General features: G+C 40.4%; 1 protein-coding gene across 1 annotated transcript; it reads left to right on the top strand.

The window, feature by feature from the left end:
- The first annotated feature begins 4,978 nt into the window (after nucleotides 1-4,978).
- nubpl (nucleotide binding protein-like) lies at nucleotides 4,979-10,773 on the top strand. The gene is made up of 11 exons (XM_085441260.1): nucleotides 4,979-5,152; nucleotides 7,041-7,185; nucleotides 7,604-7,638; nucleotides 7,791-7,881; nucleotides 7,981-8,020; nucleotides 8,131-8,221; nucleotides 8,297-8,390; nucleotides 8,544-8,629; nucleotides 8,725-8,845; nucleotides 9,822-9,904; nucleotides 10,223-10,773. Exons 1-11 carry the CDS (start codon nucleotides 5,024-5,026, stop codon nucleotides 10,283-10,285), a joined length of 978 nt encoding a protein of 325 aa, XP_085297386.1. The 5' UTR covers nucleotides 4,979-5,023; the 3' UTR covers nucleotides 10,286-10,773.
- Nucleotides 10,774-17,473: the final 6,700 nt, after the last annotated feature.

The raw sequence follows: 17,473 nt of genomic DNA, 5'->3' as shown, positions 1-17,473 counted from the left end.
AGGGTGATGCGTCAGTGAGTGCTTATCAGTATCAGTATATGTGTTTGCGTGTCCATAGTTCAGCTGAGACAGTGTCCTTCGCCCTGCCAGGCTAAGTAAACAGTCTTCCAGCCAACCCAGGTGGCCTTGTAGGGAATGGGAAGGAACAGTCTAAACACAGTCGTTATCAGGGAGTTTTTGTTCGGCTCCAGCCTCGAGCCCACAGCTGGCGCCAAAGGGGTAGCCGGATTATGATGGTAATTTTTCTTTTGCAACAACTCATGAGAATTTCAAAGCTGTTCTTTAACACTCCGACACTGGTCTCTCAATCTCCCGTTGGAGAACCGCGAGATTCCCATGATGGTATCAAACTTGCGTTCCGTGGTGTTGTCATTCTTTTGCTCAGAGAGCCGATTCTGAGAACTCACAACTGCAGTGAGCTGTTCTGCGAGGTGTTATTCTGAGTATTCACGGCAGCTGTAAGCGTCTCCAAGGTCTTAACCATGCTGCTTTCAATGAGCCTGTTCTGAGAAGTCGCGCCTCGTCCCATCGTTTCAATCCCAGCGGGCAGCCTTGGGGGGGTTTGAACAGCTCGTTCCGCTGTCTTAATTCTCCGATAAGCCAGGGCCAAGCCAGCTCCGATCAGGAAGAACCCTGTTATCATGGTTTCGAATAAATAGATATCTTCAGCGTCCTCGATCGACAGTCCCGCCAGGCACACGACCCTCCATTTCTGCCACCCGTCCATCGTGTATCCGGCAGGGGAAGTCCCTCCAGGGCACTCGGGCTCTCCCGAGCCCAGACTTCTCGTTGAGAAAAGGGTGTCAATAGCATTCAGAGACCAGTTGATCAAATCCATAATTCTCTTTAGGTTTTAGAAACAGACTGTGAGAGTGTGTTCCAGGGAAAGTAATACAAAAAACATGAGACTAGACAAGGACATAAGCAGGGAAGATAAGGGAGAGGAGAGGAGAAAAAGTGCATCCGCCTCCTCCGAGAGCCAAATACAATAATGTTTTGCAGCTTTTTGGCACATCAGCTGCTTACTCATTTAAGTCAAGTGCTGCAGTTGCTGAACATGAGATGAAAATGAGGATAACCCACTCTTTCTGTGAGCCAGCACAGCCTGTGTGTGTGTGTGTGGAGGGATGTCTGAAAAAACAAAACAAAGCAATCAGCCTGAATTAGGACCAGACTAATCTTTTTTTCACATTGACACTGTTTATTTCTACTGTCTGTTTTTGGTCCATTTAGATTGCTAATGTAGTTTGTTAACAAAATGATGGTTAAAAACTTTTACCCTTAGTCTTGTGTGGTTTAAAACTACTTAAAAAGCGTGCCTATTTCGGGTCACTTTTGCCAGTCCCAAGCCCGAATAAAGGAGGAGGGTTGGAATTAAGATAAATGTAACTTGTAGTTCTAAATATATTCTAAATGCATTTAGGGTGTTTTTTACTCACTTTATGTCTTTTCCACGATGTTATTTCTCTTTCCTACAGTGTAGTTTACAAGCATGACCAATTATGCAAATTAGGCGATGGCATCACTTCTAGCGACTTCTAGAACAGCCTATAGTGATTTTCCATAATGAGGAGTTGACATTACTGCCCCAGTGCAAGATGTACATCATGTATTTGGAGCTGCTACCTGCAGTGTTCATTCTCTGTCTTGCCTCTTGAGAGGTCAGCTCAGCTAAAGGTTTGCTTGCAGCTATGGTGGCAATGATCAAAAGTGTGAGGGCTTAATTTACAAGAGCTGTGTGCCTATGAACGGCAAGTGTAGGTGTGTTTTCTCTTTCCAGTGCTCTTTTACAAATGGAATGCAGCAGCCCTGTGAACCTCTGTGTCCTGTGATGTGCTGCTTCATTAAACAGATTCAGGATGTGCATTTATCTGATAGACTGTTCGTCTGCTTTGCTGACAGCCATGTATAAAGCTTTACATAAACAGATACACTGCCACTGGATTTTGGAGGCCATTTCCCTAGCATAAAGTACCAAAGGTCTCTCGTTGCCTCAGTGTGTGAGACCACATACCACCAGGGAATGGCAGCCTTATTTAAAGAGTTTATATGAGTGATATCATCACAAACCCAGAGGGTTCATACGAGAGGCTGATCCAAAAGCAGACTCAAGAGCTGACTTACTTTTTGATCAAGCTTTATTTACACACCAAAACAAGGATTATCTGTACACGCGTGCACACACACACAAACACACACACATGGAGAGATTTCTGGCAAGCAGTTCTGAAACAGAGGAAAGACTGCAGTGAGCTAAGACTTTATTACAGAAGGTAGCCGTGGTTTGGGGGATGCAGGACTGATCTGATTATGGTCAGAACCAGTCTGCTTGAGGAGAGGAGGGCTGTAGAGGCTGTGCAAAGGTTGGAGGTCGTTAAGTAGCGACATCATATTTTTTAGTTTGGCTGAAGAAGGGAGGCGTTGACTGGCATTCAGTGGGCACAACAGGGGAGGCCAGCAATTTAGATGGAGAGGAGTTCTCCAGAGAAGCAGGGCTAATCAGAGTAGGAATGTTAGGAAAGGAGAATGTATCCGGCTGTGGAGCGGCAGGGAGGTGGTTAAGGAGTGACCACATGTCTTCCTGAATGTCAGCGAAACCAATAGGCTCTTTTTGGTGTTGAAAGAATGTGGCAGAAGAGGTAAATGATGTGGATAGAGACGTATATACAGGAGAAGCAGGGTTGGTCTGATTTAGGTGATGACCAGTGAGTGGAGAGGAGGGCTGCTGAGACTGCTCAGAAGTGAGGAGGGGGTCAAGCTGTTCCACCACTGACAGCAGTGCTTCATCAGTGTCACTGACAAAAGTGGCCTGGAGCTGGACGGGTGCAGCAGAGGAGGCCAGTGATGCAGATGGGGAGAAATCCACACGAGAAGCTGGGAGGACCGGATTTACTTGACACACAGGTGCATCAACTGTTGTCTGTGTGTTCTGCAGCTGCACACACGCTGACTGCTGATCAGGAAGGTTGGTAACAGCTGGCTGTCTCTGTGGCTGTTCAAGAGGCTCCTTCGCAACTGAATAGGAAGAAGATGGCTGTGTCTGAGCTGGCGTCACACAAAGCCTCTTGGCCTGTTGATCTTCCTGTTTAGGTTCAGATGCTGCACAAACAAACACAAACAAAAACACAGTAAGTCTTCTTTTGTTAACAGATTTCCGTCTTCTTTTCATCACATTTCACATGAAAAAACGTCGTAATTCCCAGAAATCTCCTCTCACCTGTGCTCGAGGTGCGATTTCGTGTTCTCTTCCTCTTTTTGCCCTAAAAACAAAAATATGAGAATTTTCATCAGTTGATCCAAACTCTGTGCACTGGTTGTTTCATAATTCAGTGCAGTGATGGGCACATGTATGAACTGCATGTTAGCACTTTGTGTTTGTGTGTTTTACGTACAGTTCTCCAGCAGGATGCAGGTACTGGATCATTTGTGGAATCCCGAGCACATTACGCTTGAAACACACAAAACACACAACAGATGATGAGAAAAGCTGGAATGCTGTGATCTATCCACTCGGTGGAAGAAGTGATCAGTGGGAGGAGAAGATGTGCATAAAACTACATTCATACATAGCTGGACTTTGATCTCCTGCGTTATTCTTTGGAATTATGTTTGCTAAACACCTGTTTTCCTCTTCATTCTGTTCCGGACCCTTTTGTTACCGCTCCACACACACACCCCTAGACCTCCTTCGTGAGGATGTAACAGTAGAGGAGCAGAGTCCATCATTACTGAGGCAGTCTCTCCTGCATGAAGTCCAGGTGCTGGTTTTCAGGTGTGTGTCTGATGCCACAAAGCTGACTCAGAACCGTAACACCCCACATCTATGAAACAGATGTGGGTGTGTTCTCATCTCTCAGAGGAGTCCAAATCGTCATCAAACAGACCTACGGACACACAAAAACATTTGAAAACATAAACAACCAGACAATCAGCAGTGATTTCATTATTATTCATATATTATTCATTATTTCCACATCATTTACTGTATATATCACAGCATTTGGGGCCTTTATAAGCACACTAAACATTACTAAACTGAATCAATTTCAGATTTTGTTTTTCATGATGTATATTTTATTAATAATTAAGTTTCATTAGCTGTATCTTTACCATACATTTGCTGCACAGGTGTATATACAGGTGCAATGAATGCTTAAATTGTACTGATTAGCACAATGCTAAGTTTCAGTATATTGGTGATTAGAAATGTCTTGTTAGTGGGAAAGTTTTTTATTCTTAAATGCAGACATCTCAAAGCTAAACCATGTATAAACAGATGGTGACAGAAGTCGCTGAAACTTGTAAATGAAACAAAGCCCATAAACTTTTAACACTTTTCAGTAAGTTCAATTCATGTTAAAAGGACGCCTCCTCCCTATATAAGATGTGGATCATGATTTCCCTTTCTGTTCACACTATGCATAGGTTCTTGGATTCTACATTGCCCCTGTTTTTCTTTCTTTCTTTCTTTCTTTTATTTCTCGTTTTTGTTTTTTTTTATCTCTCTTTTTCGTCTGTTGCAATGCTCAACCGTATATATTTAGATGCTTGGATAACTAATGGTGCCTTATATGTTTTTATTGTTATAAAGTTAATGAATGAGAAGAAAACACATGACCCATTTAACCCACTTCCGTGTCAACGTTAACTGAAACTGTTCAGACATGTTCAGGACTGCGCGCTATTTTCGCATACCGTCCTTACCTACTTGCTCCCCCTCCCCGTCTATTTACTTGTAGTGTCGTCCTTAAATTGACTTTTCAGCACCTTTCACCACTCAGGATCAAAATAGGGGGGAAAAAATGAAGAATAAAATATAATTTTTAAAACCTGTGTTGTTGATACACGAGTTTCTTTCTTTTTAACGTACAGTTTTAAATGTTTCATATTAAATTTTAGAAAGCGCTTAGTTCTCACGGACTAACGATGGATAAACAAATCTCCCACCCGCCACGAGCATGCGCATTTTGCGCAACTATGACGCAAACATGCCTCGACTTGAGGGGCATCTAAACAGCTAAACATGGCCCTGTTCGCATACAGCAGACTGTCACAGTTACTGAAAATATCAGTTTATAAATCTTCGGTTTTACGAACGGGGAGCGAAATAAAACATGGAGCTACGTGCTGTGTACAGTTTAAACGCTGCCAGGTAATGTTTTTCTGTGTTTCTCTTCGTACGACTTCAGTTAATGTAGCTCTCTGTTGGTGATAAGCTAAACGGAAACTCAACAACACGACCGGAAATAACATGTTCAGAATAAAAGCGACAATCGTAAAATATACTGAGGGAATTAAACAATCCGGAACACACCTTTATTTTAACACACACAAGAGTTAAAATGGTTTTACTTGATCAGATGTTGCTGTTCTCCTTTATGTAGCGTTCTAAACTTTAGCTGTAACACCCACATTTAGAACACGAAAAGATAATTTTGAAACTTTAAACCGGAAGTGGTTATTGATTTCATAAATACTTGACTGTTAATTATAGAACTATATATATATATATATATATATATATATACTGTTACCTTAATACTATTAACAACCAATTACATATCGTGAACATGTTTCTAAGAATAGTAGCAAGCATAGTAATCCCACTCTGTGCACTCTCTATTATATATGGTATAAGGTTTGTTTATCCCAAAAGGTTAAATCTGTTCATCTGGACGTAGCGTTTTCAGTGAGAGAAACGTTATGTCACTTATTCAAGTGATTCAGCTGATTACAGGTTCCCCCAACCTTATGCTAGGGTGACCATACTTTGATTTCCAAAAAAGAGGACACTTGGCTCAGTCATGAAGAACTTGCTTAAAGAAATATATAAAATCGGCCCAGGCATTTTCACTAAAGAAGGAGAAACAGGAGAGGGAGGGGGAGAGAATGAGAGAAGAATCAGAATCAGAATACTTTATTGATCCCTGGGGGAAATAATTTTTTGTTACAGTGCTCCATTATAAACCAACATTAAGACAAAACAGACAATACGCTAACTAAGAATAGTACAATATATAAATATATATGTGTTATACACATATACACATATATACACATATATACGTCACATAAGAAGAGGCAGCTGACAGTGTAAAGACGCAGAATAACTCCAGCTTTGTGTCTTTTTCCATTCTAGCTGAAGTACGGGACAAACTGTTCCTTTTCACCTTCATACGAAAAGTGTAATATTTTCTCTGAATACGGGACGATTAGTTTTTTTACGGGACGGTTGGCAACTCTACTAACTAACCTTATGAATAAAGTTCAACATCAGTAACATCATAGCACCCACCCAGATGTATAGAAACTCCATCATGCTAGCTAGTATGCAGTGTGAGTTATTATAACTGACTGTAAAAAGTCAGCACAACGAAAATAAACTACACCTAAACTTGGTTTACATCTGACCCAGATAGACTGCAGGTCGAAACTTCTTACCTGAAGTTCAGGGTCTCTCCTCCTCCTGCCTCCCGTTTTTCCCTCATCCACCTGCTGGCCTCTGTCGAAGCTCCGCCACAGCCACCACCAAACAACTGAGTTATTTTTACACATCGGCCAGCATCTGGCCAACCCACCACCTATTTATTGTTTATACCGTTACAAAAAAAACTCCATCGGCCCACCGGGCAGATGCCCAGTATGCCCGATGGCAAGTCCAGCTATGGTCGGTACGAGGGAAATTTCTTTTGCAGTTCGTTTAAAAGATGGACTTTGGGGTCTTTTTATAAGGTTGGGGAAACCTGCAGTCAGCTGAGACTGAAGAAGTCTTTTGGATGAGTGATGAAACGTTTCTCCCACTGAAAAATGCTATGTCCAGATGAATAGAATCAACCTTTTGGGATTTACTTACCTGCGTGCATCAAGAAAAGGTTTGTTTACATTTTATGTTCAGATCAAAGTCCATTTATCATAGACCACAGTGTCATCTGGGACTATCTGTAATTTCAGCGTTAATGTGTCTTTTGGTCTTTTAATCTCTCAAACACAAACTAAACTTTTGCGTTGTTTACATTATTTACTGGTTTGTTGTTTTACAGAGGTCAGTGGACAGTAAGGCATTGCAGGAGAGGCAGAGGCAGCAGATGGCCCGAGGTCTCCCCAAACAGAAGCCCATCCCAGGGGTCAAGCAAGTCATTGTTGTGGCTTCAGGAAAAGGTGGTGTTGGGAAGTCCACTACTGCAGGTGCTCAGTAAAACTCATACTAAACAATGGAAAATTCTCTCACCATCTTTTTTCTTCCAGAGCTATTTTATATTTAAGAGGGTAAAATTGGTGCTTTTGAATGAATTCCTTTTTAGGTATGGCCTTGTTTGGAGTTTATAGAACAATGCCAAAAAAAAGGGAAGAAAAAAGGTTCTGAAATGGAAAAGTAATTGGTGAAGTAGATTTCATCTGCTATTGCAGTGTTTTCTGCTAAACGTTACTTAACAAGAAACCATTTTGAACGTAAGATCTTATACTTTTTACTTTGGCACTGATCATAAAAGATCTTTAAATAGAAAAATATTAAAAGAAAATCATGTTTCAGGTGGCCTAATGTTTGAACATTTTCAATGAGAAGTATTTGATTTGATTTGGTCTGTTTTTTCTCTCATGCCAGTGAATTTGGCTCTAGGATTAATGGCCAATGACATGGTAAGGAATCTGCTTTATCATTATATATTATATATTTTATATACTATATATGTATGTAATTTCAGCCAACAAAAAACAACACACATATGACAGTGAGCTGTTAGTCTGTCCTCCTCAGAGCTATACTGTATGACTTTTTCTCTCTCTTCCAGTCAAAGTCTGTGGGTCTGTTGGATGCCGATGTGTTTGGTCCATCGATTCCCAAACTTATGAACCTGAAAGGAAACCCAGAGCTCAGTGACAGTATGGCTAGTTCAATTCAGCTGAAGGTTTCTAAAATTCCAGTAAACATTTTATAACAGAAAAGTGTTTTTTTATTTCTTTTTTTTACATATCTTTCAGATAATCGGATGATCCCCCTGACCAACTATGGGGTTCCTTGGTGAGACTGTCATCAACATTACATCACAACCTTTTTGTTATACCCATAAATAGCCCTAAATCATGTCTATTATGTGACCTATTCTTCTGATTCACTTTCTTCTCTGCCAGCATGTCTATGGGTTTTCTGGTTGATGATGTGGCTCCGATAGTGTGGCGGGGGCTCATGGTGATGTCTGGTATAGAGAAACTGCTCAGACAGGTGAGACCAGTTTAGATTGCACTGTCAGTTTATTGAATTTAAAGGAAGCTGATGAAACATGTTTTGTGATTGTAGGTGGACTGGGGGTCGTTGGACTATTTGGTAGTGGACATGCCTCCTGGGACTGGAGACGTCCAGCTGTCGATCACCCAGAACATCCCCATAGCAGGTGGGTTTGTCACACATCACCTAATACAAATGATGTTTTCTAAACACATAACTTCACTTTTTAAAAGTATCCTCATTGCTGTAGCCCTCAGAAGTAAATAACACATGTTTAGTTCAAAGTTAAGTCGGGTCATGTGATGTTTGTCTTGTACAGGTGCGGTTATTGTGTCCACGCCGCAGGACATCGCTCTGCTGGATGCTCGCAGAGGAGCCGAGATGTTTAAGAAAGTGAACGTGCCGGTAATGTGTTGATGTGTGTGTCAGTGTATGCATAAACTATTGGATTCAGGTTGGGTCGATGAATACAACAGGAAGTGATATTTTCTTTCCTGCAGGTTCTGGGTCTGGTTCAGAACATGAGCGTCTTCCAGTGCCCCAAATGCAATCATGAGACCCACATCTTCGGCTCTGATGGGGCCCGACAGCTTGCAGACACTTTGGGAGTCACATTTTTAGGTTGGACCGTCACTTTCATTTAATTTGTTTTTAGTGATGTCCGAGGGTGCTCGAAGTAGTTTGCTGTCCGTATTAACCCTCGTATGCTCCAAGACATTAGGTGCAGTAAAAGTGGCATGCATAAAGTTGAGGGAACATATATATTTTATAGGAATTTTTTCATTCATGTTGTCATTCCTAAATTCTTTAGTGGGCTTTTGACAAAGTAAGACTCAGGAATCAGATTTTTCTTTTATCTGTTAAAAGCTAAGATTTATTTTTGGGCTTTTTACCTTTGTCAGACTCAAAACCGGGCCACCACATTTCAGTCGGAAGGAATATGGGTACCTCTTCAATCAGTCTGCTAAACTGGCACCCAAAAGCTATAGTTCATATAGATTACCAAGAGGAATGCAGCTTAGAGATTCACATTTACCACAGCAGCCTGACAGCATGAACTCAGCAGCACTCTCTGTATTCCCTGGGGCAAAGCTGTGGATAGTCCTAACACACATCGTACAATTTAACTTAATCATTTTCTTCGCCATCTTATTGATGGTGAACAAACCCCATATTTAAGTCATAGCACACAACTTTCATGGACCTGGCCTGTCACATGAGACAGTTTTATCCGCATCGTGGTAGATGTTTGTGTGACTTTGAAGATCTAACACTTGCTTTTTGCAAATGCCTCTAGTTGCTATGTTTTGACTGTTAGACTACTATAGAGTCCTAACCCAGACCTGTCTGGAAAGTGGCATTAATTTTGCAAAGAAAAAAAGCTTTTTGCCTCAACACCCCCATATCTGGAATGAACCGAGTGACTTGGATGTGTCTCATTGCCGTCACAAGGATGATTTGACATTGGTTTTATGAACTATTTCATTTGAAAACAACAAAGTAAAGCTTGTGATTTTCTGTTTCTGAAAACATTGAAACCATTTTTGATTTCTTTTATATTTAACATGTGATTTCATGTATATGTGACTGTTTCCAGGTGACATCCCTCTTCACATAACCATCAGAGAGACATCAGACAGAGGACAGCCAGTGGTCATCTCTTCTCCCAACAGCCCTGAGGTCTCTGTTTGAATCTATTCTATTCTGTTTTGCTCTTCTTTTTTTCAAAAAAAGAAATATTTATTTATTTTTTTTATTCTACCCCACATTTCTCTCTTTCGTTTTCTCATTCTTATTTTATAAATGAACAAAATAGTATGAGTAAAACTTCAAACTTTATCGGTAAACCACTCACTGAAAGCAGATAACACAATACAACAAAAATATAATATTATGTCCTAGTTATTTATTCTTCAGCTTCAGTAGAAATCTGTTCATATACCTGCTCAGCTACACTGCAGCACTGAGGTGTAACTTGATTTTATTTTCACTGTCCAGGCAGCAGCATACAGGACGGTGGCGTCTGCTGTGGTCCAGAGACTACAGAAAGTCAGTAGTTGACAGACGCTTCAAGATGAAGTCAGCTGGGTGACGCATGAAGACGTTGAATGACACGTATACAGAACACAGACTAACGCACAAAGTCATCTGCTGTCCAAAACGCACAAAAGAATGTCGATTCTTATCCATGTTGTAACAGTATTTTTATTGTGTGTCTATGTAGTTCTCTGACAGCGTTTCATAAAACGGTCAGCTACACAACCCTAGTCTTAACCCTTTCTGATCTGCTCGCATGCTGTTGGCCATAAATGGCAGCACATTAGCTGGATGCCAGTAAAGTAAAGACAGTAATATAATAATTCCTTTGTCTTGTTTTCCTTTTCTTTTCCTGCAGAAAAAAAAGTGTTGAATATTATTGTATTAGATAATTGTCTGCATCATGATATACACAATGATTTAACAGTCAATTTGAATTTGTTTTTCTGGTGTGTTTTTGTCATTTTAGTGAGAAATCAAAGTAATAAAAACATCAAGGATTTTTGCCTCTATGAAGTATTGCTCTTATTTGTATACAGAGTAAAAGTGATAGATCCTGTACGAAAATGACCTTTTCATCTGCTTTATGCAGTTCCATGAATAACCAGCAGAGAGGGCTGTGTGCATTTAAATAAATGAATTACACATCAGGATGTGTAACCTGAAACATTTTGGTTTCTGGCTGCTCCTCTGTGATTTTCTTGGCTGTTATTCTGTGTTCATCTTTTCTCCACACAGGTCAGAGGTCTCCCTCGTCACGCTGTCAGGGTTCACTCGATAAAGAGTTTGATGCCCAGGCAGTACTTACATCGAAACTAAAGCCATTTCTTTTGTGTGGCAAATAGGGACAATTTCTCTTGTGTGTCTGCAGAGGTGTTTTCAGGAGGTCGTATGTTTGCTTTTTGGACATTTTGTCTCTTTTTGGAGTTGTCCTTGTTTGCTCCTAGGTTGTTTTGTGTCTTCCCGGTGTTTGTGCCTGTCACTCTGAGATTGTTTTGTGTCCGTGCAGCGTCATTTTGTGTCTCCTGAGGATGTTGTATCTCTCAGGTTGTTGTGTGTCTCTTGGAGGTTGTTTCCTGTCTTGGTTGTGTCCTTTTGTAGTGTTTTTTTGAAGGCGTTTTTGCATCTCCGCCGTCAGTGCGTTTCTCTCTGGGGTTGTTTTGAGTCAGTGTGTTTCTTTGTGGTTACTCTTTGTGTCTGAGGTTTTGTGTTTTCTTTTGTGTCTCTGGTGTGCATTTTTGTCTCCTGTTGATGTTGTTTTCTGTTTCCAGTGTGTGTTTGTGCCTCTCTTAGGTTATTTAGTGTCTTTTTTGTTATCCTATTTGTATTTTGTGTGTTGTTTTAATTATTTAATGTCACTTTAAAATTGTTTTGTGTCATTTTGTGTCACTCTGTTATTATTACATACCTCCAATCCTGTTTTGTGTGCATGTGTGTGTTTTTGCGAGTGTGTGTGTGTGGTTTTTAAAAATTATATATTTTGTGTCTCTGGTGTACATTTGTATCTCTCTGAGATTGTTTTGTGCCTTTTTAGTGTTGTTATCCATCCCTGGTGTATATTTGTGTGTCTGATGTTGTTTTGTGTTTTTAATTGTGTGTCCAGTGTACATTTGTGTGTCAGTGGCTGTTTGGTGTCTTTCTATTCTTTAGTGTGTTTTTAGTGCTGTTTTGTGTCTCTAGTGTACGTTTGTGTCTCTGGTGTATATTTGTGTCTCTAGGGCTTTTTGTTGTGCCTCTTTGATGTTGTTTTGTGCCTCTTTATATTTTGTGTGTGTGTTTGTGGTCATCTTTTTCTATACTAGTCATCATCCAGTCTGAGTTAGGCCAATTTAATGACGTGGTTTCTTGTAAAATCTATTCTTCTAGTGAAACTGATGAGTCGTTGTTTATTCGCGGGTTCACCTTTTGCATTGTGTTCACAGTGTCTTGCTATAACAGGCTAAATGTCTGCTGTTATTTAAAGGGATTTGAATCACTGCTGTTATTGCAGTATTTTAGGAAATGTCCAAACTTGTTACTATAGTAAAGGTGATAAAGAGACATGGGGATGAAGAATGGCTTCAGAGACAAGCTAAAGTGCAATAGCTCATTAATGATAGCTGCAATCATTAAATATATTAAAATCTTGTTTATTTTGACCAGGAAAGAGTCACATGACTTTTAGGGAGCATAAAACAAAGAGGAGGGAGTCAGTGACACGACCAGACTGAGTCTTTGGGTTAAAACAGGCGTTTTTCTCACACGCTCTCTGCCAGAAACTGTTGACCACAGCTGTGAAATGTCTGAGTGTGTTGGCGCAGAACTACACCCACACATAAAACACACATTTCTGTCACTTTAGAGGACCTTACATTCACTGCTACTCGTCTCAACTAAGAATTTCGGCACATTTCTGTTCATCCACACAGCGTTACAGCGACATACAGGTTCATACACAGACACATACACACAAGGAATGAACAATGATTTCTTATCTGAGTTGTCTGCTGATTTCTGTCAGTTTTCCAGAGAACTCCCCCTCCCCACTCGGTATGTGTGTGAATCAGCCCGTACACAAAGGCCTCTCTGCTTTTCACAAAAGAATGAAGGCTGCTTTTTGTTTTTGCTTCGTTTTATATGTAAAATAGATGTAACAGACGAATACAAAATGAAACAAAACGTTTACAGTGCTATGATAAAGTATTTTCCTCCTTAATTATAATTTTATTTGCATATTTGTCACACATGCATGTTTCAGGTCATCAGACAAATTTGAATCTCAGTCAAATGTAATCCAGTGACTTTATTTTCTAAGACTCCAGAGAATCCAGTGAGAGCCGTTATCCACAAATGGAGAAAACTTCCCAGGAGTGGTTGGCCTACCAGAATTACTCTATTGATGACTCATCCAGGCCTCACTCAGTCATGGTCAGTGTTCATGGTTCAACAATAAGAAAAGTGACAAAACAAAAATGGCATCCATGGGTGAGTTCTTAGCCAAAACCACTGCTGACCATAAAAGTTCCACAAAGGGTCATCTAACTCTTCCCCCAAACTCCCCAAGAGTTTAAGAAAATATTATGTGGACGAGACAAAAGTGGAACTTTTTGGAAGGTTCAAGTCCTGTTACATCTGGCGTAAAAAGTAACAGCATTTCATAAAAACAACATCATAGCAACAGTCAAACAAGGTAGTGGTAGTGTGATGGTCTGAGGCTGTTTTACTGCTGCAGGATCTGGATGATTTGTCATAACTGATGAAACCATAAACTGCTCTTTACCAGAAGATCCTGAAGGATTATTTTGCACTGTCAAGCTCAAGCACACTCGTGTTATAAGCCCACCTCTGAATGATTCAGAAAACAAAATTAAGTTTTCGCACTGGCCTATAGTCAAAGTCTGGACCCATCATCGAATACGACTGAACTAAAACAAGGTTTTTAAAAACCTTTAGAGTAATTTTAATTGGTTTCTCTTTGAGGTAATTTTGTATCTGTTTGTGATCATATTGTGTCTCTTTTTTTTTTTTTTAAATCTCTTTGTTGTTATTTTGTGTCTTTTTGGTTGCTCTGCATCTTTTTCAGGCTGTTTTTAGTCTAATGAGGTTTTTTTCCATGGATTGGATTTGTGTCATGTCACTGCTTTGTGTTTTATCGTGTATAGTTAACTTCTCTCTGTGAATAAATGATTAACTTTCCATCAGTGAATTACTAATTACTTTCACTTGGGGATCTGAATTAGGCACCCATGATCCCTGCAGCAACATGGAACATGAAGGGGCTTTTTGGTGCCTGGATTCTTTGATTTGAAAATTCTCTACAAATAACACACTGGATGAATCTAATCAGGATCACAACACTTGATTATAATCCTAATGGAAGAAAAAAGAAGTCTAAGATGAACTACTGTTACTAAAAAACTAGCTAGTCAAAAATAGGAGAGTGTTCAACTCCACGAGATAACACCTTCCTTTGGGATTCTTCTCCATAGCTGACATGGCTGCATGACATTTCTGCACATTCACGCTGCTAAATGTCAGAGATGTGGTACTAGATTAAGCTCAGGTGATTGAGGAGTCAGCTGAATTCTGTCATGTTCATCGGACTATTTAGATATGAATTTTGACACATTGTATTATCCTAAACTGACCACGTGGCAGCTATGGCAGCAATATTCAGACAGGCTTTGCCATTTAAACAATGATCGATCGGTACTAAGGAGCACAAAGTGTGCCAAAGAGCATTCGCTGCACCATTAAACCACCAGCAGCGCTCCAGACTGTTGACACAAGGCTTTGGCTCAAGGTTGGACGTGAGCGTTGTGAGCCTGAGCTGCTTTTCTGCTCAGGTCAACAAACAGCTTATCTGAGTTACTGTTGCCTCTCTGGCAGCTCCATCACTTCAGTCTTTACACTATTCTGCGTAAACTAGAGACACTGTCATGATCCTCAGTTTATGGTGTGTGAGCTGAGAGCTGAGATCGCAAGATGTCTGACTGCACAACGCTGCTTTGAAATCATGGATGCTAAACACACACACACACACATGCAGGTAAACCCAGCGGGAGGATGTCGACCCATCACTCAACATATTAATTTCACTGACTAACCCTCTCTCTCTGTGCGTACCTCTGTGGAGAATTGACATCAAACTCATTTAACCTTGTATCAGGAAGTCAATTCTATTTCAGCTCAGGAAATGAAGCAGACAGACGGGAGGAGATGAGGTGAAGCTTCTCATCCTCGGCTCATGGGAAAACTTCACATGCACATAAAACACTGTTTCCTGAGTGTATTCTGTCAAATTGTGTTTCTGCCAGCTATTTCGCTCTTTTTCTTCCCCCTCTGTGCCAGACCCAGGAGGTAAAAAAGAGATAGATGTGTTTTCAGTTTTTCTTCTTTGTGCAAGTAATTGTCACTGAGGAGAGAGATGAATAATATAACAGGGTGGAATATATTACAGATTCAGGATATGTTAACTTCTGTCTTGCCTAATGTTGACAAATTCATGAAAACCTTTCCATATTTAACAGGTGCCCTCCTTATAAAACAAGCAGCTTTCATACATAATCAATCGAAAAGGTAGAACAAGTAAAAGAAATGTTTATCAACCATCAGACTTTCTTTTCCAGAGCCATCTGGTTATTTTACGTTATCATTATTTCTCATTCTATTCCTTTTTTTGCATCTATGTACACAGGTTTGGGTTGTTTTCTGTTTACGCTGCAGGCCACCAAGTGCCCCGTCCTTCTTGCATAATTGAAGGCTGTATTTAAGGAAGTCTAGAGTTGCCCTCAGCCTTAACAAAACATAGCAAAACATTTATCTAAATGGAGACTGAGGTCCATTGAACAACTGATTGACTGTGTCCCTTTTTAAGAGGGTTCGTGTACGCTGATTTACTGCTGATTGCCAAACACTTCTGATACACTCACCAAATGAGGAAAAAGCCCGCTGCTGAATTTTTTTTAAATTCCTTTTTTCTTTTTGAGTCAGGCCAATTTTAGCATGGACTGTTTACTTGCACAGCACCAAAGTCTGCTTCAACATGGCGGAAAGAACTTGGACAACGGTGGACGCCAAGAGGAAAACCAAAGAGCGTCCACATCTACCACACGTCTGATAAAGGAAGGCTGACTGCTTCCTGAAAGGCTCTCATTCCTTTTGAGAGCATAGTGATGTGTAGATGGATGAACACATAATTGATTTTTCATCTTCTTTTGTACAATATGCTGTCTGTTACCAGTGCGATTAGCATGGTTATACAAGGCTTTGTATCAAACTGTGCATATGTCTTGCCAAAAATGCAAGCCTTCTAAAATCTGACGTTTTATTTAGTTGTAATTTTGTTTGTGTAATGAAAAGAGATCAAATATTTTTCTTCACAGTTTTCAAAATCTAAGTAACCGCAAGATCTGCTGCAGTTGAATTACTTGTGTTACTCCTCCAGGAGCGTTTCCACTTTCCTCTTCCTCCTTTGTGTGTGTGTGTGTGTGTATGTGTGTGTTTCATCGAGATGCTTTTGTGCCAGTGTTCAGTCAGTGTTGCATATTTGCATAATGTGAAATACACATAACACTTACGAATATGTGTGTGTGTCTGTGTGTGTGACTGGATAATGAGCGAGTCTGTGTGTGAGTGAAAGTCAGGGAATGTTAATGCCCTATTCCAGATTTCTGTGCATGAATTTGTGCTTGCTGCTCATTGTGGCAAACACCCCTACAAGTATGTGTGCGAGTGTGTGTTTTCTATAAAAACCAGCAAGTTTCTGCACTGAAAGATGATTATTACAGACATATTTATATGTGTGTATGTGTGTGTGTGTGTTTGTGCCTCAGTCAGCAATGAAATGAAATATAGCTCCGCATTGTTATGAAAACCACATCCTGCATTCCCAAATTAGAGAATAAGCAAAAGAAGAAGAAGAAGATGAAAATGAGTGGGAGAGAGCTGACTTTTACAAACACAGAAACAAACACCGGTTCCCTCCCATCTTCTTCTTCTGCTGCAACTGTGTTCAGGAACACAGGTGAAACCTTTGATTTGTTAATCAAATAAATCAAATACATTTTAATAAAAAATGTTGAAGCTAGAGTAAAAAAAACCCAAAAAATGCAAAAAGCTTCTAGACCAGTCACATTATGACCGCCTGTCTAATATTGTGTTGGTCCTCAGCTTTGACATATCCAGGCGTGGACTCCACTAGAAGGCGTGCCGTGGTATCTGGCACCAAGATGTGAGCAACAGATCCTTTAAATCTTTAGCAACGAGACCTCCATGAATCTGACATATTTGCCCAGCACATCCCTGAGATGTGGGAAACTTGGAGGCCAGATCAACACCTCATTGATGTGCTCCTCGAACCATTCCTGAACCATTTTTGTTTTGTAGCCTGGTGCATTATCCTGCTGAAAGAGGCCACGGCCATCAGGGAGTACCATTTCCATCAAACGATGTACATGCTATGCAACAATGCTTAGGTAGGTGGTATGTGTCAAAGTAACATTCATATGGATGACAGGTTTCCCAGCAGAACATTGCCCAAAGCATCAGACTGCATTCTTCCATAATGCATCCTGGTGGGAGGTGTTCCCCAGGTAAGCAACAAGTAAATGTGATTGATCAGACTTGTGTCCCCGGACACTATAATGTAGAAAATGACACAAGCCACCATCTGCTAGATAATGATGCAAATGGGGAAGGACAAGACTTTGAATTTTCCTGAGAATTTGTAAA

The sequence above is a fragment of the Copadichromis virginalis genome, linkage group LG19 (genome assembly GCF_057382275.1).
Source record: "Copadichromis virginalis isolate Kocher_CV1m ecotype Utaka linkage group LG19, C_Virginalis_male_GT1.1, whole genome shotgun sequence".
NCBI lineage: Eukaryota > Metazoa > Chordata > Actinopteri > Cichliformes > Cichlidae > Copadichromis > Copadichromis virginalis.
This window is presented reverse-complemented; position numbering and strand designations above follow the sequence as displayed.

Coding starts and splice junctions, on each gene's coding strand:
- nubpl (XM_085441260.1), top strand. CDS start 5,024: ATGGCCCTGTTCGCATACAGCAGACTGTCACAGTTACTGAAAATATCA. Junction 8,222..8,296: donor TAGAGAAACTGCTCAGACAG/GTGAGACCAGTT, acceptor TTGTGATTGTAG/GTGGACTGGGGGTCGTTGGA. Junction 9,905..10,222: donor CTTCTCCCAACAGCCCTGAG/GTCTCTGTTTGA, acceptor TTCACTGTCCAG/GCAGCAGCATACAGGACGGT.